The 23,271-nt window shown below is 59.4% G+C and overlaps 1 protein-coding gene across 1 annotated transcript in view; it reads left to right on the top strand.

The window, feature by feature from the left end:
- Window positions 1–23,271, top strand: part of LOC119508925 (zinc finger protein 135-like) — a 51,628-nt gene that overhangs the window by 6,021 nt on the left and 22,336 nt on the right. Inside the window, exons 5-10 of the mRNA XM_037802632.1 lie at window positions 13–301; window positions 444–570; window positions 3,245–3,322; window positions 5,048–5,209; window positions 11,301–11,423; window positions 18,848–19,652. Of these exons, the coding sequence (XP_037658560.1) occupies window positions 13–301; window positions 444–570; window positions 3,245–3,322; window positions 5,048–5,209; window positions 11,301–11,423; window positions 18,848–19,652 (1,584 nt within the window). The remainder of the gene's footprint in view (window positions 1–12; window positions 302–443; window positions 571–3,244; window positions 3,323–5,047; window positions 5,210–11,300; window positions 11,424–18,847; window positions 19,653–23,271) is intronic.

Raw genomic sequence — 23,271 nt, 5'->3', positions numbered from 1 at the left:
CCCGGCCTCCAGAACCGCAGAGAACAAGTTTTGCGGTGCTGTCTTGCAGCAGCCCTGCAGAACTAGGATGCTCTGTGCCCTGGAGGGAGAATCGGGGTGCTTGGCCCCTGCTCGGAGAGGCATTGCTGAGCTGCAGGAGCCCGGCCCCCCTGGGGTGGGAAGACCCCCTTCCTGGTGCTCCGGAGCCGGCCAGGGTGGTCAGGAGCCCGCTCAAGCAGACATGCCAAGGCTACGCAGGGACCCCCGGGAGACAGACATGACGGGGCCACAGCAGAGCCGTGAACCCAGGTCCGGGCCTCTGGTTTGGTGCCCTCACCCGGCAGGTGTACGTGGAAGCCGGCCGTTTGCTGGCACTGAGGCCACGGCCGGGCTCCTCCCAGCCTGGATGCACGTGTTCCATTTTCTTCCCCTCAAGGAGGATATGCCGACTCTAAACTCGGCAGAATCGCCCCGCTGGAGCAAGTGCAGGCCTCACTGGTCGTGAATACGCCGGCCCGGAGATCGAGGAGTGCCCCAGAGAGGCCGTCAAGGTGAATGGCGGCCAGGGCCACCCAAGGAAGGGCCAACTGTGTGAGGACTTGGGGTTCAGCAGGGCCGCCGCGGGAGGCAGGGATGCGGGAGCAAGCTCTGGGCCGAGGGCCACAGCCCACCCTGCTGCACATCAGTGTGGGCCCCACAGAAGGACTGTACGTTGCTCCACTCTTCCTGGGGGCCTGAAAACTCTTTTTCACCAGGACCTAACTGGTCCTGGGTGGCCCTGAATTTCAGAGGAGCTTTGGGCCTCCCTTCCCTTTGCTCTCTCCAGGCACCTTTTCTTGGCTGCTGGACTTGCTCCACCTCCTTTCCCAGCTCCTGTCCTGGCCGCCCCCTCAGCCTCTGGTCACCCACAAGGCTGGTCCCGCACCCTGGATCCCTCTCTCTGACACTGGATTGCCCTCTCGGGGTGTCTGTCCTCTTCCCACTCAGCCATGATTGGCTGGCTTCTCTCTCCTGCCTCAGCTCTCCCTGCCCTGCAACCAGACATCTTCTCCTCCTTGAGAAGATTCTCTGGCTCTCTGGGTCCCTCCTTCCCTGTCTCAAGCTCTCCAGTGGGGGTCCCCAGGCTGCAGCTCCTGTCTTGCCATTTCTTGCCTCCCTGCCTCCCCAGGCTTGGGGGTCCTTGCAGGCAGGCATTCATCCCTGCTTGATGGGCTCAGAGAATTCTTCTCCAGTGGTTTGTCTCTCCTCGACAAGGAGTGACAATTTTCTCTTTCTCAGGTCATAAAAACAGGACTGAGGAAGAAGCTCTGGATGAACATCAGGACATTCAGGAAGAAGGATACTTCTTACAGCAGATAAGGCCCTAAAGTTTGGGGATGTTTGGATGACAGGGCAGTTTAGAGGGGCATTTGAGACATCCCAAAGAAGGAAAACAGAGAATCCACTTTCTAGCAAGTTCCCCAGCAAGTGTTGCCATCCATAAGAAAACATCCAGAGGAAAGAACACCATGTTCAGGATAATTTTGGTAGAACTTTTAAATGGAATTTAAAACCCATCATAAGAAGAGAATTCCAAGAGGTAAAAAAGAAACTTGCTGTGATCTATGCAACTAGAGATCTGCCCAGCATTTAGCCCTTACTGTGCACTGAGGAATCCATGCTGGAGAAAAGGCCTATAAGTGTACCAAGCAGGGGAAAACCTTTTGTAGAAAATCATGTCACAAAGCATCAGAGAGTTCACACTGGGGAAAAACCCTGTGAACACAATACATGTGGAAAGGCCTTAGTTGCAGTTCAGACACAATCAAACACTGCGGAGTTCATACTGGAGGGAAGCCCTGTGAATGTAAGGAATGTGGGAAACTCTTCAGCCACAGTTCACACTTTATTCAACACCAGAGAGTTCACACTGGAGAGAAGCCCTGTGAAGTGGAAGACTTCAGTCAGAACTCCATTTGCCATGGACACTGGAGAGTTCACACCAAAGAGCAAGAAGCCCTGAGGACCGTGGGGAGCACTCTTGTCACTGAGCATTAGAAGTTACACTGAGAAACCCTCTGATTGTCCTGACTGTGGGAAAACCTTCAGCTACATCCCAGGTTTTCCTCAGCATCAGACGGTTTACACAGGAGAGAGGCCTTCACTGTGAATGTAGTGAGTGTGGGCTGGGGGGCCTTCAGACGCCCTCTGTCCTCCTCCAGAATCTGAGTACTCACCCTGGAGAGTCACTCTTGGGAGAAAGGGCCTTTAACTGGTGCTTCCCCCTCACCCACCATCAGAAGGCCCGTGCAGGAGAGAAGCCCGGCCAGGCAGCATCTCCTGCCAGTCACCCCTCACCAGCACTGTCCCCACCTCGGTGTTTAAAGGGGATGGCTGCTGGGAAAGGAGAACTCTGTGGACGCCCTTAGCCTGTTTGGAACGGTCCCTCACTCCAGCACATGTAAATTCTTGAGGAGTTGGTTCTCTGCATCTATATGGTGTCTAGCTCAGTGTCACGATGCACAGGGGGTCAGGTGTCCTGTTGATCCAAAGATTAAACAGATGGTCAGAAATCCTTGAGGATGGTGACTTCCATTTCAGCATGATGAATGGGCCCCTCTCCAGCAGCCCCAGGCTAACGAAAGTTTCACATCTCTCGCTACCCCTGGGAGAGGACGGCTTGTTGGCTGGGGTCACAGAAAGGCGGGTGTGAGCGGGGTTCACCTGCAGGCCAGGAGCAGAAGCTGGAGGGCCGGGTACACACTCCTTGAGCTCTCCTAAGGCCCCGTGGCTGGTGCTGCTCCTTCAGTGTCCATCCCCAAAAAGGACCTGATCAACTTCACCCTCTAAACTCACTCCTTATTAAAGAAATAACTCTGACAGGTGACTGGATCCAGGGAGACCAGGGGTGGTGGCTGCTTTCCACCACGGCCCCGCTGACTCTGGTCACCTCCCTTTCGAGCCCTGGGTACTGTCAGCCTCCCTGCTCTGGCCCTGAAGCTGGCGGTCGCCCCAGCCTCAGGCACGGCCGGGATTAAGGAAAGGGGGTGAGGTCCCGGAGCTCACGGGGCTGGCGGGCTGCAGGAGGGGGCCCTGCGCGCCCAGGGGCAGTGGGGAAGGAGAGGCAGGGGCGGGCAGGGCGCGGGGATCGGAGGCGGGGTCCGGGTAAGGGCCTCGGGATGGCAGAGCCCGGGGCGCCAGGCTTGGCGGGGGGGGAGACCTTCCGCCGCAGCCACCGAGCGGCGCGGTCCTCCGAGCGCCTAGAGCGTCCCGGAAGCGCTCGCAGGGGCGGGGTCGGGGTCGGGCGGGGCGCGGCGCTCACTTCCGGCCGGCGCGCGCGGGCGGCCGCCTCCGGGCGCGGAAGGTGAGTGGGCGCGGGGCCCGGCGGCGGGGGCGGCATTCTCGGGCGCCCGAGGCTTCCCGGCTCGCGGTCGTGAGGGCTTTCCCGCGAAAGCGGCCTGTGCAGCCGCGCGGCCCGGAGCCGCTCCGACCCCTGCGGAGCCGCCCCCCGCTCTGACCTTGGTCTCGGGCGCTGGGCGCAGGCGAGGGGTGCTGGGGGCGCGGCAGCAGGAGGGGCCGCCAAGCCCTGGCTCTGGGGGGTCGAGGGGTTTCCGTTTGCGGGGCGCCTTGGCCGGCCTGCGCCTCCCCCCACTCGCCCAGAGTCCCCGTGACGGCAGCTTGTTGCTGTCCCCGCCTTGCAGAAGGGAAACTGAGGCCCGGAGAAGCCCCTGGCCTGAGGTCTCCCGGCGGAGGGGTGAGCTGCGCCCTGCGCCCGAGCTGTCCGAGATGCCGCCCTTTCCCGCGGGGCGACCCCCACCTCCGCCAGCCAGTGCACTGGCTTTTCCCAGACCGGGCCCCCCGTGCATTAACTGTGCCTTAAGATGTCACTGATTGAGGCTGTACTCTTTCTTATCCCAAGTCTTTGCAATGCCAATATAAGGGAGATCTCGCCAGCATGAAATATTACTCACTCAAATCTCTTGGCTAAGGTGATTTTGTATTTGTTAATGGTTCTTCAAAGCAGCTTCATAAGAATGTTAAGATACCTGTAAATTTGCAGTGGAAAAAGTTGTGAACTTTTTTATTCACAATAAAACCTCACAGGACTAGTAAGAAATCCCTGTGAAAAGCCATTGATAGTGGCTAGGATTGGATGGTACAGCTTCTGGTAAAAACACAAATGTAGTATTTCGTCTCCATGTAGTAAAAAATATACTTGTACAATGTTTCATACTTGTATTTCACGGTATTAAAACAATGAAGTTTAAAAAAAAAAAAAAGATGTTGCTGAGGTGGTAGGGGGCCCAAATGTCACGCCTGCACCACCCCCCCCCCATGCATCCACCTTACCAGGCTGGCCTTGACCCTCCCCACCTGCGGGAATGAGGTCTGCCGGGGTGGACACCCTCCCCCCTTTCTTGGAGCAGTTCCCTTTGCAGCCCTTGCCGAATGTCCTTCTTGCCACCTTTCTCTTTACACTCCAGAATGGAATTCTTACTTTATCACAGTATGGAAGGAAAATTTAAAAACCTCTTTCCACATTGGACTCAGGCCATCCCTGCAAACCGAATAAGGAAAAGTGTCTTTGACCCCGAGTGAGTCTGCCGCCCGAGTGGGATGCCTGCGGCGGGAGCCTGGGGGCTCGCCGGGTAGAGGAAGTTCTTTCTCCAGAAATGTCTCCCTCTGCCCTCCAGGAAAAGCCTCCCTCAGGTTCAATCCAGAGCCTTTCTGGCTGAGGCAGCCCTGTTTCAGGTTTCCTCCCTCCCAGGGCCAGCGGCCCTCGGCTGTGGTGCAGGAAGTTCTTCTGGAGGAGCCAGGGTGCTTTTCTTGGTGGCTGGGGCCATAGCCGGGAGGACGCTCCGGGTCACTCGCTGTGCTCGGTACACAGCCCAAAATGCCCCTCACCGAGGGGACAGACCGGTCCTGGCCACCTGTGGCCCAGACCCCACGCACCCCAAGGCTTCACTGCCTTCCCCCTGGCGGGCCTCGACTCCCCAGCTGCGTGGATGAGCCCCTTCCCGCCTGCGCTGCTTGGAGCCGGCCGGCTGCCCCACTGCCTTCATCCTGCCCTGGTTCTCATTTTCCCCAGGTCCCAGGTGCGCACACCTCCAGGAGGCCTCAGGGAAGATGGCGGCCCTGGGGGACGACCAGGAGCCCCCTCCTGCAGTGTCCCCTGTCAGTGTTTCGTCACCAGGGATGCCTCCTGGAGCCCACCACGAGGCCCTGCTCCACCTCCACGATCGTCCACATGGTACTGCCCCTGAGGCTCGTGCCCCCTCCCAGACTCCCCACCGCTGCCCCCTGCACCCCACCATGTGCCTTCCTCACACCCCTGGCCACCAGAGGGGCCACCAAATGCTGCTCCCCAGGATGCGGGTCCTGCACCCTCAGGCCAGGCCCCAGGAGGGGCAGGGTGGGTGCACGCTGACCCTCAGGCCTCCGCCGCTGCTCTTCCTTCTGGGCTGGGGGTGGGGGCGGGAAGGGAAGTATGACCCAAGTGAGTGGCCTCCCCTCTCTGAGCCTTTGTTTCTGAGCCAGGAAAACAGGAAGTTCCCAGAGCTCCTGCCAGCCTGCTTTGGGCTGTGGTCCCGAGGGACCTCGGGGAGGAAGCCGTGGCCTCTCCACCCTGCCTTGGTCTCCTGTCGGGCTGGGAGGTGGTGCAAGCGAGGGCGTTGGGAGCCAGGGGTTTCCATCCCGCAGCAGGCCTGGCCTTGCCGCCTCACGGCCGAGCTGGGGGCAGCAGGGTGAGGACCCCAGCGCCATGCACTGCAGCCAGCGCCAGGCCCAGGAGCAGGAGGCCGTGCTGCAGGGCTTCTGCCCCCAGGGGGTCTCACTCGGGGGCGAGTGCCGTGCTGAGCCCTGAGAAGCAGCCACGCTGCACCACGGCCTGAGTGGCCTTGTCATGTTGGCTCTTGGTGGCAGCCCTGTTGGGCGACAGTCACCCAGTCACGGAGGAGGCAGGTGAGACCCAGGCAGCTTACGGAGCTTGCACCGGGTCACACAGCTGGGAGTGAATGGGTCCCTCCGGATCAGTTCCTGTGCCTTGCCCGGCTCCAGGGACTTGCCTCCACACTGGCGCCAGCGCCTGCACAGCGCTGTCTGTGGGCCCTAGCACACAGGGTGGACTGCGGCTCAGACTAGATGTGCTGTGGGGAGGGCGTGTGGGTGGAGCTGGCACTGCTTGGAGGGGCCCAGGCGTCCCCAGGCACCTACTCTGTGCCAGGGGCTGCAGGAGGAGGAGCAGCTGGGCCCTGCCCTGGGGCAGCCGCCCCTCCTTCCCTACCAGCTGCCACCCCAGGCCCTTTGCTCAGTGGGAATTGCCAAGCAGGCCATGGCTGTACCTCAGTTTCTCACGTGACCCTTCCCGAGGGGGCCCTGGAGGTCTGGGAGGAGCACGTGGAGGCAGCGGAATCAAGGCCAGGCCCAGCGGACCTGAGCTGCGCCCTTGACCTCCTCCGGCGGACAGAGCCTGGCTCCTAGGGAAGGGGCATCGTCTTGGGGCAGCGTGGGGAACCGCGTGGAGCAGCACAGGGGGCACAGGTTCCCCGCGATGGCCATGCACCCCGCCTGGGCCCCAGGCTCCCGGCAGGCAGGCTCGGGTCAGGTCCCGGGACCAGTCTGCGTGTGTGCCCCCGGCTGTCCGGAACCGCCTACGTGCCAGCTCTGCCTGGGGTGGGGGCTGCCTTCAGGGAGGCAGGCTGCTGATGGGGGCGGGGGGTGGCCTCCTTTTCCTTGCCCAGCTGGGGGCCCCATCACACAAAGTCAGTTTGGGGGTGGGGGCACCTGCCTCAATGCCCAAGCAGCCCATGAGAGCAAAGACCACCCTCTGGTGTCTCAACCTCTCTTCTCTGCCAAGGCCTCGGCAGTGCTCTGGGGTCTGCTGGTCTGTAGTAGGAGAGACCCCAGCTTTGGGAACCATGTCCAGGGCCCTCCAGCAAGCTAGGGGCTGAGGCAGCCTCCCCAGAGCCCCCAGCTCCCAGGCCTGGATCCCGGGGACTTCCTGGCTCCACCTCACAGGTGGGCGTTCTAGGGTGCAGTTTCCCAGCCTCTGGCTGGGCCTGGAGCTGGATGCCAGGGCTGTGGGGCTGTGGGGGAGCAGGCAAGCCCTTGGAGGATGGGGAGAGGCAGGGAGACGCGTGAGCGGGTGGCATGGCGAAGTGGGGAATCGGGCTGTGCAGCTCGGGCTCAAAGGCCACCGCCTGCCCCGGGCAGCTCTGTCCTGGGTGGGGGTATGGGGTGACCCTTTTCTTCTGTTCTGGGACCTCTCTGCCTCTCCCAGAGATGCCGATCAGGAGCCCATGCTGAGATTGGGGCATTTGTGGGGCCCCAGCTGCCTGGGGGACTCTTGTGCCCCAAGGCTGCCCCCCAGAGCTGGTGCCTCTGGAGAGTCCCGGAAGGTTTGTTGTGCTCTGTGGGTGGTGGTCTGTGGGCAAGTGGGGGTGGGGAGGGCTGGAACACCCCAGGCCGGCAGGGATCCACCCAGCATCTTCCCGGATGGGTTGTCCAGCCCTGGCACCTGAGCCCTGACCTCCAGGTGCCCCTGGCCGTCCCCTCCCAGGCCCGTGGCTCGCTCCTCCTCCCCACAGTCCAGGCCCAGGCCCAGCACCTTCCAGGCTGTCTCCCAGATGAGGGAGGCCCCTTCCAGCCAGGCAAGTGCCTGCCACTCTCCCATCCCCACTTACCTGCTCAGCCTCCTTGCCCTCCACATGTATGCCCAGCAGCTGGGCACCCCTGCTGCTTCTCCTGCCACCCCGGAGCCTCTGGCCTGGGGCCCTCCACAACCACCTGGGGAACTCCCGGTGTGGTGGGGGGGCTGGCCCTCTGTGGAAGCAGGGACACCCGAGCAGTGGGGGGCGCTTCAGGGCAGAGTGGGGTGGAGGGTCATCACACTGAGGCTAGAGCAGGCTCTTCCCCCCGGGTGGACCCCCGCCCTGGGGCCTGGCCACCCTGCAGGGCTTTAGCAGGGGCGGAGGCAGCCGGGACCCGCACTCCAGGGCATTGCCCTAGCGGCCTGGAGACCACCCCTGATGCCCAAGCCCCGTTGGCCTCTGACTGGCATCTGGGGTGCACCTGCCGCCCGCACCCCACCCGGAACAGGGCTTTGGTGCGTGTTGCGTCCCTGGCTGTGCTGTGGTCCGTGTGAAGGCGCAGACCTGGGAATGAGGAGGGGGTCGGGGCTCAGGGCCCTCCCCCCACTGCTCCCCCTCCTGGCCCTGCATTTGAGCACCCACCGAACGTGTCAGGTCCTGGGTGGCCACATGGCTCTCACATGGGCCGTTCCAGTGACGTGGGGTCCCCAGAGGACTGCAGGCGACCTGGGGTCACAGCCCAGAGAGCTCCAGCTGCACCCCACATGGGGGAGGGGTGTCCCACAGCATGTGCGCCTCCTGAATGTCCCAGTCCTTCCCTGTCCCCAGCAGAATTGGCCCTACAAAGCCCCACACCCCACAGGCCTTGAGCTCCTGGATGCTCATGCTGTGTCCCCTGCTCAGGGCAGCCAGCCGGGGGGGGCGCAGAGGGGGCGGAGTGGGTGCCTGGCCTCACAACACACGGGCTGGGTGGCCCAGCAGGGGCAGAGGTTGCCAGGCAGGTCCCTGCCCACCCTGGGCACGGGGCCAGCACCTGACCTCCCGAGGCCGTTTCCTCATTCGGGGAGAGTCCCACAGAGGGGCTGCAGGTGTCAGTGGGGGCAGGCCCAGAACCCCCAGTGCGGCCCCCAGGAGAGTGCCTGGAGCTCTCCCCCCAGCCCGCCCTGCCTGCCTGAGCCCACCTCCCCATCCGCACCCCACAGCAGGGGTGGGTGCAGACACGGCTCTGCCCAGAGCCCGGAGCCTCCCCAGCCGGCGAAGGGTGCATTTACCCTGCCCCAGAGGCACCGAGACCCTGGGCTGGGCTGGGTGCTCCCACCCCTGTCCCGCTGTGGCCAGAGAGCAGATAAAAGGAGGACAGCCTGGCGGGAGGCTGTGCGCCTTGGAGTGGCCTTGAAGGAGCAGGAGCCGGCAGCCGGGGCGGGCGGCTGTGAGGTGTGCATGGGTATTAGGTGTGCACAGCTGCGCTCGGCTCAGGAGGGGCGGCTCGTGGGGTTCGGCACCCGGTTTCCCAGGCCTGAGGGAGTACTGAGGAAATAGGTCCTAGAAGGCTGGGTATCCTGTCCCAGGAAGGCATGCTGGTCTTGGTCTCACCAGCAGCCACCTCGGGGCAGGTGCAAGGGCCCCTAGCGCCTTCGAATGCACGGCGTTCTTGTGCCCTCCACGTTGTTCTCCTCTATATGTGTACCCCAGCTCCCCCCAACTTAACATCTACGTGATGCTGGGCCTCTGCACCATCTCCCTTCCCCCGGGTGTCCCGACAGTGTCCCCCTTCCAGGAGTGGTGAGTGGATGCCCAGGGCCACCCAGCGGCCAGCTCAGAGCTCTCCCACCAAAGGCAGCTTCTTGGTGGAAGTTTAGCTGAGCATGGCCTCCAAGGAGGACGAGCTGCCCTCCAGTGTCAGTGTTCGTCTCTTTACTCCTCAAACCTGTGATCCCCGTTAGAAGAGGCCTGAGCCTCATCAGGTCTGATTCAGTGGGTTTGTGCTTCATCAAGTGACCTCCCACTCAATCACGAGTCTAGGGACAGACAATAGTTTAAAAGCAAGGAGCACTCAAGACAAGAATTCACCTTTAACACATTGTTACTAAAGGAGCACTTAAGGTAAAAGGAACAAGTTTACAATGTAAAAATTAATTGATTCATTACCAAGCCTGGGAGCCCCCACTCCTCCAGACGCAGCTGGACATGAGATCAGAGAGCTCCCCCTTGTCTCAGGTACAGAGAATTTGTAGACCTTGATTTAGATAAATTTTAAGTCATATTTTTACATTAAATGATGCTTCATGAACACGAATGTCTCTCAAAGTGAAGCATCAAAATCCATGAGTGGTTCAAGATCAGAGAAGGGTATCCACATTATCAGAGACTTAGCCTTGAATGCCCGTAAAACTCTAGTGATATTTTTACTAATTTAGCTATGATTTCTGTAAGAGCAACGTAACATACTTTTACTTGTATAAAGAACTAAAAATTAGAAAAGAGATTACTATTACTTGTCTGTAACTTGTTAATATAGTTTTTTTTAAATTTTATTCTACTGATTAGTTTTGCCATTACATCATATTGATAAACATACATTTGATTGGACTGTATTCAACCTTGCTCCATTATTTACAACTTCTTTATGACTGAAGTAACAGCTGCAGCCATCCTGTTCTCACAGAGGATCAGGTGATTGCATGTTATCTGTATCTAAGAAGGGTAAGACTTTCTGCTTTCTTTGTTTTTAACTGTTTAGCTTCTCCTTCAGTATAATCTTCTAATATGGGACTTGAAGGATATGACTCATCTGTCCCAGTTATTACAATGAGGCCTTTCCACCTTTTATCATTTGGAAATTGTAAAGTCCCGTTAAATGTGCTTCTGTGTCAGAAGGAATAACTGGTTCTTCTCCATCAGAACAGAAAGCACCAGGTGGTCTGTGAGAGCAGCGTGGAGAGAAGGCAGTGTCCTCACTGTCAGGTTCCTCAGTAGAGATGTTACCCTGCGATTACAGCCCCGAGTTGTGCACACCCCAGGGTGGGCCCACAGCGGGCCTCGGGGGGCTTTGGGGCACAGGCTGCTGGGGAGCTGGCTGCCAAGTTGGCAATGGCCAGTGGTGGCGGAGGCTCACCCCTCTGCGGGCATGCCTGGGTCTCCGTGGTGGGGCCTGGGGCCGAGTCACAGCGGGAGCCTGGAGGGGCTGGGACAGGGAAGGCCCCCCAGGTCCTCAGGGCCCCAGGGCACGGTGTGTGTGGGGGGTGGTGGCTGTGGCTGAGGGGCAGGGTCACGGTTCCAGGGCGGTGTTAATAGTTTGGGGGGGGGGGGGCTGGAAGCCAAATAGGGAGCTAAGGGGGGTCCAGAGGGAGAATGACCCGGGCTTGGCAGTGGGACCGGAGCAGGGCACTGACAGGGCAGAGCTGGGAGCACGGGCCAGGGAAAGGGGCCGATCCTTGGCCACCCTGAGTTTTTGTCCCTGCCTAATGGGCTGAAGGAGGTGAGCACCCAGAGCTGGGCCTTTGGGAAGGCTTCCTGGAGGAGGTGGCTCCTGAGCTGCTGGGGAGGAAAGTGAGGGGCGCCCCTGCAGGGAGCCCTAGGCAGCCACACCGAGGTGGGGCCCCGTGCCGGCTGGGGCAGGGGCCACCTGGCTGGCTGCAGAGGGCCAGGGCTGGAGGGTGAGGGGTTTGCCGAGGGGCAGGCAGTCTGCTTTGGGGGGGATGGAGGAGCAGAGGTGGGCAACAGGAGATGATCCACAATCCCCCATCCCCCCAGGCTCCCCCAGCTCCAGCCCCAGCCCTGAGGGCTTGTCCCAGCCGCAGAGGGAAGAGGAGCTCCCGGACCTGGGTCTCCAGGACGTCCGGGAGGTGGAGATTGGGAGGGACACGTGCTGGCCCGGTGAGTGGAGGGGACCTGGGGGGCTGGAGGACCTGCTGGGCCGGGGGGCTGGGGCCTGGCACACACACACCTCTACCTGGAGTGGCTGGGAGCCCGCTGTGTACCCAGCCTCCGGGCACCCCCTCTGCCAGGACCCCTTCTCTGTCCCCCAATCTGAACTCACTCCCCCTCCCTGTCCCCGTTTCCATCCCAGTGTCATCTCAGACAGGTCCTGGGCTGTGACTGCAGCCCAGTGGGACCCCCCTGGGCCCCAGACCCCCCAGCCCCCACCCCCACGGCTCCTGCAGCCCCTTCACTGGACGGTCCCAGCGGGAACTCGCCTCCCCCTCCTGGCTGGGGTCTCTGACTGATGGCAGCCCCACCCCCACCCCCTTCCTCCACTGCCTGGCTGGGGGCCTTAGTCCCAGCCCTCGCCCCCCTGCCCCTGCCTCTGACTCGACGCCCTCGGGATGTGTGCCCAGGTCAGCTCTCAGCCAGTTCTGGGAGGGTTTCACCATGCTGAGCTCCCCAGCTGCGCTTGGAGACCCCGGGGGCGGGTCGGAGGTTGTGCCGGGAGGTTCCTGGTGCTCTCGGGGCAGCACCCGTAGGGAGGGAAGTGGGGGGCGCAGAGTTCTGGAACTGGCATGGCCCGCAGAGCTGTCCCCTCCCAGGCGCTCCCACGCCATCGGGTGCACGGCTCCTGGGGAGGGGTGGCTCCAAGCAAGGCTGTCCCTTCCTAAGAGGTTTCTCCACAGCACTGTTGGCGCTTTCAGTTGCACAGTCCCTCCTGGTGGGGGCTGCCTGCGTGTCGTGGGATGTTTAGCAGCCCTCACCGCCCCCACTGGGTGCTGTAGTGACCCCTCCCCACTTGTCTCCAGCCAGTGCCAAGAGTCTCCTGGGGGCCAACTCCCCTCCCTCCTCCACCTCTGAGCCTGTGGCCTGGAGCAGTGGAGCAGTGCCCGGGAGAGGCTGGAGGGAGCCGGGCACCCCCACGGCACCCGCTATAGCCCGCTTCCTGGCCCTGGCCGCTCAGCCCCACTAGGATTCTGTGTGGTCTCTTTTCTCTGGCAACGTGTGAGAGGAAGGCCAGTGGGTAGACCGCAGACCTCAGTGTTTCCCTCCAGCACCCCTCCTGGGCTCCCCCCAGCACAACTGCCAAGCCAGGTGGCTAATCTGGTTGCCCCAAGACTCTCAGCCCTGAGCCCCTACCTCCGTGCCCTCGTGCCCTTCCCAGGCAGAGCTCCTTGGCCATTTGCCCACAGAGTCGGTCACGGCACAGGAGATGCCCGCCTTGGTCTCCTGGTGCCAGCAAGCACCTTCCTGCTGGTCAAGCCGGCAGCTCTGCCAGCCTGGCAGCCCCCCCTCCCCTGCTGCTCCTGGCATAAGGCAGCCGTGGCTTAAGCTCAGTGGTTGTCTTGCTGTGTCCCTGGTGGACGCGCCCCACAGGAGCAGGCCCACTAGGTGTGCAGGCGCAAAGCTTGTCTTCCCCATTGCCACTGCGCTGGGAGAGACGGCACACAGGCCACTTCTCTCCCCGGGTCCCAGATCCGTGCTTCCTGGGGACACAGCAGCAGACAGTCATACAGTGTTTGTTGATTTGGGGGTGCACGCTGTGTCCCAGATGGGGGCGCATGCACCCACCACTGCCCCGCCTTTGCCATCACCCGGGTCCCTGGGTCTAATGGAATTTCACACGGGGTCCCCTGTTGCATCTCAAACCCCTGCAGGCCCCGGGCTGCTGCAGCCTGAGGAAGTGCAGGAAGGGGCCCTCCGCCAGGTGCAGTCACCTTGCTGCCACATGTTCGTGGTCTCTATGAAGGACGGTGCTAGTAGGGGTCCCTGTCAGCTGTGTAGCAGCAGCCAGACGAGCCTGGGGAGTGGGCTGTGCTGTGGCACCCATGCGCACCTCCATCCCCACCCCACCGTGCTCCCTCCATGCCACCTGGCATCGTCAGGGCCACAGGATGCGGTGAAGGGGCACCTGGCCATGTGGGGGAGTGGGTGTGGTGATAGCCACCTGGTGTCATCAGAGGCACAGGCACAGTGACAGGCCACCTTGGGATCATCAGGGCCACGGGATGCGGTGAAGGGTCACTTGGCGACCTGGGGGAGTGGGTGTGGTGACAGGCCACTTGGCATCGTCAGGGCCATGGGATGTGGTGACGAGTCACTTTGTGACTAGTTAGTGGGTGTGGTGATGGGCCACCTGGTGTCATGGGGGTGGGCAGGGTTACAGCCACTGTACTGGGGTGCTTGGTGCCTCTTCCAGGATGGACAGCGTCACACTTCATGCCACCCCCCACAGGTCCACACGCACCCCTGCCCTTCCCTCCTTTCCCTCATTTTCAGTCTTTCTTTTTCCAGACCCCTGCCCTCACCACTAAGCCATTTGCACTTTCCCCTGGTCTTGTGCATGTTCTTTTTTTTAACTTCTGTATTTTGAAATAATTTGAAACTTAAGAGATAGTTGCAAAACTAATTCAGACCCCACACAGTGAACGCCAATATCCCACCCCAGGTACTCAGATCCACCAATTTAACATTTTGCTGCCTTGTGTCTTTTTCTTTTCCTTCCTTCCCCCTCCCTCCCTCCCTTCCTTCCATCTATCATCTGAATATTTGGGAGCAGGTTACACATGCCACACCCCTTGGACACAGTACTTCTTGCAGATTTCCTACAGACAAGCATGCTCACTTATGTAATCACCTTAAGTGCAGTTATCAAGTTCAGCAGATTAAACGCTGACATAAAGCTTACAGTCTATATTCCAATTTTGTCTTATGTCCCAGTTATGTCCTTTGGGGCCTTTCCTCCTGCATTCTTGGATCCCATCCAGTATCATGTACTGCATTTAATTGTCTTTATCTCTTTACTGTCTCTTCTTTTGTTTTTCTTTGTGGAAACATAGAGAACATAAAATCAACCCCTTCCAAGCATACTACTCAGCACGACTAATCACATTCACGTGTGTGGCGGGACCCTCACCACCGTCCATTCACCCCAAACAAACCCTACGCTCATTTGCATGAACTCCCCACTGTCCCCGCCTCCCACCCTGGTACCCTGTACTCTGTCTGGATGAGTTTGCATGTTCTCTGATATTCTGTGGTTACCACAGGGCTTAAATTTAACATCCAGTCTATAACAATCTCATTCGCTTTGATATCAACTTACTGTCAATACTATTCACAAGCTATGTTTCTATACCCCTCTGTCCCGCCCCCTTTATGTAGTTCTTGTCACAGAGTACATATTAATACATTGAGTCACAAACCACTGACTTACTACGTTTTAAGCATTTGCCTTTTAGATCCTTTAGACAGTAAAAAGTGGAGTTACAAATCAAAAATATACTAGTACTGGCATTTATATTTACCCACATCATTACCCTCACTGGAGATTTTTATTTCTTCATGTGGCTTCGATCTATTATCTAGTGTCCTTTCCTTTCAACCTACAGAACTCCCTGTAGCATTTCTTGTATGGCCAGCCTAGTGGTGACCAAGTCCCTCAGCTTTTGTTTGTCTGGGGATGTCTTAATCTATCCCTCATTTTTGAAAGACAGTTTGCTGGATATAGAATTCTTGGTTGGCAATTTTGGGCCACTTTAAATATGTCTTCCTTCTGCCTTTTTGCCTCTGTGGTTTCTGATGAGAAATTGGCACTTAATCTTACTGAGACTCCCTTGCACGTGACGTGCTGCTTCTCTCTCGCGACTTTCAGAATTCTCGCTTATAATCAGACTTTTGACAGTTTGATTATGACATGTTGAGATGTAAATCTATTTGGGTTTATCCTCTTTGGAGCTCATTGAGATCTTGGATGTGTATAGTCATGTCTGGCTAAATTGGGGGAGATTTCAGCTCTCATTTCTTTGAATATTCTCTCTGTCCTTCTTTCTTCTCCTTCGGGGCTCCCACTGTGCATATATTGGTGTGCTTGATGGTGTCCCACACGTTCCTCAGGCTCTGTTCACTTTTCTTCATTCTTTCCTCTTTCTGCTTCTCAGACTGGGTGATTGCAATTGTCTTATCTTCAAGTTCACTGATTATTTCTTCTGCCAGCTCCAATGTGCTGTTGAAGCCCTATAGGGAATTTTAAATTTCTCTCACTATAATCTTTGGCCCTTTTTGGTTCCTTTTCATAATTTTCATCTGTCTATTGGTATTGTCTTTGTGTTCACCTGTCATTTTCCTCATTTCCTTTAGTTCTTTGTCCATATTTTCTTTTAGCTCTTTTAAAGTCTTTGTCTGGAATGTCCCAGGTCTGATCCTCTTCACTGATGGTTTCTAACACTTTAATCTTCTCTTTTGCCTGGGCCATCACTTCCTGTTTCTTTGTATGTTTTGTCATTCTGTTGAAACCTGGGCATTTTGATATTTTAACATGTTATCACTGGAATTTGGACTCCGGGACATCTGTTCCTTAAGCTTGAATCCAGCTGGCGTTATCCAGGAGCTAACAGGAAAAAAAGAAAAGAAAACACCATTCCCAACTTTTACAGATTGACCTGTGGGAGCAGGCTTACCCATACAGTGAGTTTAGAGAATAGCCAAAACGTTGGGGCCTTCTCGTCCTTTCTACGCGTGCACGTATGGCCTGGTGGTAGGGAATTCCCCCATTTGCACTGATTCTCGAATTTCCCTCTTCTCTGTGAAACAGTTTCCTCATGGTCCTGGGTCTCCAGGGTCAGCACTCTCTTGCCCCAGGCAGCACGACTCGACTGCTGTCCCACAGTGTTCTGTAGGAGAGCTCTGTGAGTCACCTACACACAGGCCAAGTTCTGGAACAGCAACTCCTTTAGGCCACCACCAGACAGACTGGGCCAGACGTACCTGCTCCCAGTGTGTGCTCAGGCTCACTCTGCTCCCTCCAAACCTGAGACCAGGGATGCGTGGGGGAAGGGTGGGGGCGGGACCATCTGGGGCTCAGGGAGACTCGCCCACTTTTCTGCCCTGCCTGGCCTGGGGCTCCTCGGTGTAGTTGGCCCACGCACCCAGACCACTGACATGCGGCCCCCAGCCTTCATGTACCCTCGTTCCTGCCCTGCGAGCCTGAGTCTTAGCCTCCAACGCACTTCCTGCTTCTTGCTGTCAATAGAGGACCAATGGGATGTTCTACGGAAGGGTATGGATGGCCGAGCTCCCTGTGGGGCTGTATTAGACTGAGGCTTGGAGGGTTCACAAGGTCTGATCATGAGAGTCAGACCCTGTGCTGCTCCTTCTGGTCGGGAGGGAGAAGGAACGCCTTGCCCACTCGGGGACCACCGGCCCTGTGCCCAGCACCATCCAGCCCACAGAACAAGGAGCCCCCACGGAGCTCCTCATGGCGCCAAGCCTCTCTCCAGCCCCATGGATCTTCCAGCCTTAACAGCACGTCCACACCCACATCCCCCAAGTCTTTGGCCTCGCCTCCACCGTCTGCCCCAGCCACCTGGCATTTCTGCTTTATGCAGTGGCCGGGTTAGCACCTTTCTCTCGGGAAATAAGTTCTTATCCTTACCTGCTTGCCCTTGGATTCCACACCTTCAGGGGCCCTCCCATGAGTCCCCTCCCAGCCCCTGGGAGGACAGCTGGGCAGGCCCATGGGGCCCTCTGGGCAGCCCCTCTCTCCCTCACTGACACCACTTCCCTGACCAGCTCGTGTGTGATTTGCTCTGGGTCCTTGGTCCAGTGTCCAGGAGGGACTGGGGGGGCCAAACCTCTACATCTCTTCCAACAAGGGGCATTGGTTATTAGTGGGTTGTGCTCAGGACAGTCCAGAAGGCTCAGGGCTCAGCTCAGTGTCCCCAGCTCGCAGCCAGGGTCTCAGCCTGCAGTTGGGGCCTCATCAATGGCCCAAAAAACTGCTGGGCTCTGGAACCCCTCCACGGCACAGCTCTGCAGCCTCACAATGAAGCCCCAAGCCTTCTGGGGCTCCGCCAGGGGCACCTGTGGCTTCCTCACTTGGCCTTTTGCTGTGGGCACTAACGTGTGGTGGCTCTCAGTGGCTCCCTTGTGGCCACTGCTCCCTGAAGGAACACCATCACAGTGTGTCCCGGCCACCAGATGCCCGAGGCAGCCTGTGGGGCCCCCATGATGGCCTGCATGCCCTGGACACCTGCTGGCCAGGGTCCCATGTGTGCTCTCAGCACAACTCCTTGAAGGGGGCAGCAGGGGTGGGGGCAGGGAGCAGTGGGTTGCAATGCAAATGCCACAGGTCTCAGCTGCCTCCCCAGGGAGCTCTGGAGCTGGCATGGCCTGCAGGGCTGTCCCCATTGAGGCACAGGCCAGCCTTGAACTCCAGCCGTTGGATGTGCTTGCGTGGGAGGGGCCCAGCCTCTGGCGAGGTGGCCTCCAACAGCCAGCCCTGCTGGAAAGGAACAAGCATCTCCCTCCTGAAGGAGCCCTGCGGCCCCCGGGGCATCCTCTGGAGCAGGAGGAAGTCACCCATCTGTTATGTGGACGAGCGGGGTCTGCTCTGCCCCTGGGCAGGCCGGCCACCTGCTGCTCGCTGCCCCCTCAGCCTGTGTTGAGCTCTAAGGTTCCAGCTTCTCCTCAGCCCTCAGTGTCAACCCTGCAGTCCTGGAGGGCAATGGCCACACAGGCCTCGTTGGCACCGCATCTCCAGAGCCCATCACAGGGTCCGGCACATGGGCGTGGGATATACCCACAGGTGCAGGGCCGCTGTGACTGCTGCAGGCACATCCAGCAGTTCAGACTCTGTCCTGTACACAGTCCTTCCAGAGACCCCACGTCCCTCAGCCACTGCTCATTTCTCCCTTTGCAGCCAGCATCCGGCTGAGCCACCCACCCCACCTGCTCTCATCCTGGTCACCAAGGGCCTTGCAGCGAGTTGGGATCTCAGCCCTCACCTGGCTCGGATGCGGTGACAGTGACCCTCGCTGCTTTCTGGAACCCGCTCCTTCCTTGATTTCTGGGTTCCTGTGCTCCAGCCCTGGACTGCCACCCCTCATGTGCATGTGACTGCCATTTCCAAGTCTCCACTGGGGTTTGTGGGCACTTGTGGCTCTGCCGGTCCTGGTGCCCCCACACCTGCCCCCCCCCCATGCGGGTAGCAGTTCTGTACTTGCAGGGGCTCAGGCCTCAACCTCTGTTCCCCTGATACCCACAGCCGAACCACAGGGTGGCCCAGGCCTTCTCCTTGGGGGTGCACTGCATCAGTCTTCCCCACCTCTGCCTCTGTGTGCTGGGACATGGCGGCAGCCTCTCCCGGGTCCTCCCCACTGCCTGCCCAGGCCCACATGCAGGCCCCAGGGGCTCCCTCCGCTCTAGACCCGGGTCTCTGGGTTCCCAGAGAGGACCCCTGCCCCCAGGGGTGCTTCCCTTTCTCCCTCTACGCGGGTCAGCCGGGGACGGAGGCTCTGGGGCCCTGCCGCCTGGAGGGCGCCCGCGGGTGCCTTTTGACGGGGAGGGGGCTGCTAGCGGCCTCTCTCTCCTCCCAGCAGGTTCCGAGTCTGAGCCCGAGTCAGCGCCGTCGTCCCCGCACCCGGACGCGCCTGAGGACGGGGAGGCGCTGAGAAGCCTCCTGCGGGACATTCCCCGGAGACCGCAGCGCGGGGACAGCCTCGGGCCGGAGGCCGGCTTGGCGCCCGGGGCCGCAGCCCGAGCCCCGCGGCGGGGCGGCTGGCGCGTGGGGAGCGCGGGCAGCCCGCGGGGAGCCAAGCCCCACCGCTGCGAGGCCTGCGGCAAGAGCTTCAAGTACAACTCGCTGCTGCTGAAGCACCAGCGCATCCACACGGGCGAGAAGCCCTACGCCTGCCACGAGTGCGGCAAGGCCTTCCGCGGCTGGTCCGGCTTCATCCAGCACCGGCGCGCGCACACCGGCGAGCGGCCCTACGAGTGCGGCGAGTGCGGCCGCGCCTTCAGCCACAGCTCGCACTTCACGCAGCACCTGCGCACGCACAACGGCGAGAAGCCCTACAAGTGCGGCGAGTGCGGCCAGGCCTTCAGCCAGAGCTCCAACCTGGTGCGCCACCAGCGGCTGCACACGGGCGAGCGGCCCTACACCTGCAGCCAGTGCGGCAAGGCCTTCATCTGGAGCTCCGTGCTCATCGAGCACCAGCGCATCCACACCGGCGAGAAGCCCTACGAGTGCGCCCAGTGCGGCAAGGCCTTCCGCGGCCGCTCCCACTTCTTCCGGCATCTGCGGACCCACACGGGCGAGAAGCCCTTCGCCTGCGGCGCCTGCGGCAAGGCCTTTGGCCAGAGCTCCCAGCTCATCCAGCACCAGCGCATCCACTACCGGGAGTAGCCGGCCTGGGCTCGGCCCAGTACCACGCGGAGGATTCCGGAGGTTAGGGCCCCTGCCTCCCGACCACCGCCCTGCACTGCATGCCGAGTGTCCCCAATAAATCCTCTTGATGGAAGGAAGTGGGTGCTGGCTCCCGCCTGCGCAGCCCCCTTCCACCCCGAGGGCCTGCTCCGGGAGAGGAGAGACCCTGCTCCTCCATTAGGACCCGCCATGCCGGAGCCACGTGCAACCCCCCACCCCAAGGCAGGTCCTCGGGAGCAGCTGGAAGGGGATGAGGCTTGGGGGTGTCCCGACGCACCTAGAGCCTTACTGGGGAGTGGTCGGCCTGCCTGACAGACTTGGTAAGGCCTGTGCCTTACTGTTGCCCACCTCTTCCTGTTGCCCAGTGCAGGCCTGGGCAGGCTGCCCGCCCTACTCTGGCAAGTGCTCCCTCGCAATACAGTTCTCAGATATGTGGAAGGCCCCTGTTTTAGTCCGTTCCGCTTTCACCAGCTCTTTCCCACACCTAGATCTCACGTCTGCCATGTGTGCCTTGTGCCTGCTTGCGTCTCTGCGGGTCCTGTGGCTGCCCTGAGGGCATCAGGCTGAATGGGAGGCGCCACCTGCTCAGTGAAGGTTGGGGGTGGGTTCCTTATGTCTTGACAGGTGGGACTGCAGCAGGGGCAGCTGCATCATGGTTTTGGCGAGCTGCAGGCGCGCTGTGGCTGCCTGTCAGTGGTGCAGTCCAGCTGAACCTCTGCCAGTAGCTGCCTGACTCCCCACCTAGGGGATGCTGGGCTGGGTGGGGATGGCCCTGAGTGAGATGTGCCAGCAGGGGGGCCAGGGAGACCATGACTGGGGCCTTCTCCCTGGCCACCTGTGCCCTGTCTCCTCCTGCCTGGGCAGCTCTGGGACACACGTGTGCCAGGGAAGTGCAGTCCTGCACAGCAGAGCTCCAGGCAGGGAGGCCCAACCTGGTGGCCACCAGGGGCTTCAGGGAAGGCCCCCGAGGGAAATGATGCCTGAGCCGACGTCCAAGATGACTAGGAGTTTGCAGAGAGGGTGGGAACTGTTTCCTCAGCCACAGAAACTGTGTCTGCTCAAAGAATTGAAGGTTCAAAAGGAGCCCCCAGGGGGGCGGGAGTAGCTGATGGGGCAGGTGGTGGTTGCAGAAGCTGAAGGCCATGCTCCACCAGACCGCTGCATGCCTGACATCTCCTTTGAGCCCTGGCAGCCGTGAGGGGTGCAGGGAGGGGTGGGGCGGATCCGGGTCCTCTGCACCAAGGGAGGGATGGACCCCTGAGGCCCGGGCCCGGCGGACCGCGACCCCTCACCCTGGACCGCGGAGTTGCCCGCCGAGGGTGGGGAAGCTGCCTGGGGCCTCCGGCTGCTCACTCTTCTCTGCCTGGGGCTCCTTGTACCCCAGGCTTGGGGTCTGCCACTCCTGATTCCAGCCCTGGCCCCACGGGCAAGGCACCCTCCCTGGCGGAGCCCGGGCCCAGGACCTCCAGTTCCAGCCACTCAGAGGTCGAGATAATGACCCAGAGAGGCCTTTGCTCGCTGCCAGGCACACAGCAGAGCCCGTAAAGGGGTCTCCAGGCAGAGATGTCTACCGGTCAGGACAGCTGAAGTGGACAGCTTAGCAGAGGGCTGCCTGGGGGCGGGGCGGTCCCTTTGAGCTTGAGGTGCGGCGTGGGAAGCCTGTTAGCTGCAGGGTCAGAGCCCGGGAAGTGATTCCTGGTGTCAGGATCTGTTGGGGACAGCATCTGGTTTGGGCCCCAGAAGGAAATGAAGGCCCTAGAGTGGTTTTGAGCCCTAAATGGTGGGGTCATCAGAGGCTGCTTCCGGGAGCCACGGTTCAAGGAAAGGGCCGAGGGGGCTGACTCAGTCGTGGTCTCAGGCTTTGTGTGGTGCTGAGCCAGTTGCAGGTGCCTGTGGATTCGCAAATAAAGGACAAAAACACTCCTTGAGAGTCACAGAAACTGCATCAAGAGAAGCCCTAGGGCAGTGACCGTGGCAAAGAACTTATGCCCTCAAACACCAGAGCTCCCACTCAGGGAGGAAGCAGGAAGGTGCCACCACTCTTCTGTGATGCTGGCTCCAGAATGAGGTCAGGAGATCACCAAAGCCACTGCTGAGGGTTCACCCCAAAGCAGGCCTATGGGAGAAGGAGGATTCTGCCAGCCAGAGGATTTGCTTGGGGCCATGGGCTCAGAAAGCTGGTATGTTTGTTTGGGCTGTTTCCTAAAACAACTTCTGAGGCCTTGTGTGTAGAGAGGTAATGAAACAGTGCAGTGTCACAACAGATCTCAACATGCAATCTGTATGTATGCAGATCTGCTGGGGGGAATGGCTTCTGGTGGTAGAGAATGAGAACAGAGGCCCTTTCAGCCTCCATTCCTAAAAGGTTTGAATGAGACCCATCTCCTGTAGGAGACCCCACCAAGAAGTCCAATAGAGATTTCCGCCGCAGGGTCTTCTAAGACCCCAGATACTTTTCTGTCCATTTTTCACAGCCACAGTCCTCCCTGTTAGAAATTTCAGTGCACAGTCACAGAGAGCACAGAGACCAGTTAACTTTAGACAGGAAAGTTTATTCAATCATCACCATGGTGGAGATCGGAAGGAAAGCTTCAGCCCTCCTGTGGGAGAGGGAGAGCTGGATTTATACTTTGCTTTCAGGGGCAGTCAGTTGGTAAAGATGGATGGGTTTAGCTGATGAGTCAAGTGGTGATTGGCCTCAAGGGTTGATCTTGGTGAGTATTGAGAAGGAATATCACTGAGCCAATGGAAAAGTGAGTTGTGGTTTTTTTGTCCTTCTAAGGATTGGAATGTATATAACTGGGGAAGGAGGTTTAACAGGATACAGTGTCTGCAGTGTGTTACTCTGGCCACCAGGAAGTTTTGCACAAAACGGCTTGTCCGTGAAGGCCCATATTTGGAGTGGAATTTTCCAGCACTCCCCTTTGCTCGTGCTGTCTCTCTTAGTTGAAAAGGCCTCTCTTGAGGCCTCTCTGCCTTTTGTTTACCACGATCTTGTTTCATAGGATCTTATTTTATGGGAGTCAAGAAATCTATGCTCAGGAAAGCTCACAAGGGACGTCCCGGTTACGTCACTGGGGGATCTTGCTGAAAAACAGATTCCCAGGCCCCATCCCAGGAGATACAGATTCCGACGGCCTAGAATAGAGCCAGGAATTTGGATTTCACTCAAGCACCCCAAGTGATGATAATAGGTTTTGGAATCTCTGGTCTCATCCAACCCCTCAAAGCAGGAGCTTCTGCGTAGCCTCCTTCACATGTGGCTGTCCAGGCCCTACTCAGAGGCAGCTTGAACTGTTGGAGAGCCTCTGCCCTTCACCTCCAAGTACCCAGTCCCAGCTCAGCCGTCAGAAGGGCCTTTGGCTACCTCGAAGGCAGTGGTCATGCCCGATGTCCATCTCCCATGCCCCGCTCCTTCAGCTGTTCAGCGGTCCTGGACTTATCTTGGTGTTGGATGGTGATGTTCTCACCCCAGTCCAAGCCACCATCTGCCATCTCTCCTAGACTGCTCCAGCAGCCCCACAACTAAGACACCCCATTTCCTCTTCCCACCCGTAGTGTGATTCCACGCCAATAACCAGAGACATCTTTTAC

Source organism: Choloepus didactylus, chromosome 14 (genome assembly GCF_015220235.1).
Source record: "Choloepus didactylus isolate mChoDid1 chromosome 14, mChoDid1.pri, whole genome shotgun sequence".
In the NCBI taxonomy this organism is placed as follows: Eukaryota; Metazoa; Chordata; class Mammalia; order Pilosa; family Megalonychidae; genus Choloepus; species Choloepus didactylus.
Note: the sequence above shows the minus strand (reverse complement) of the source record. Positions and strands in the feature narration are given on the sequence as shown.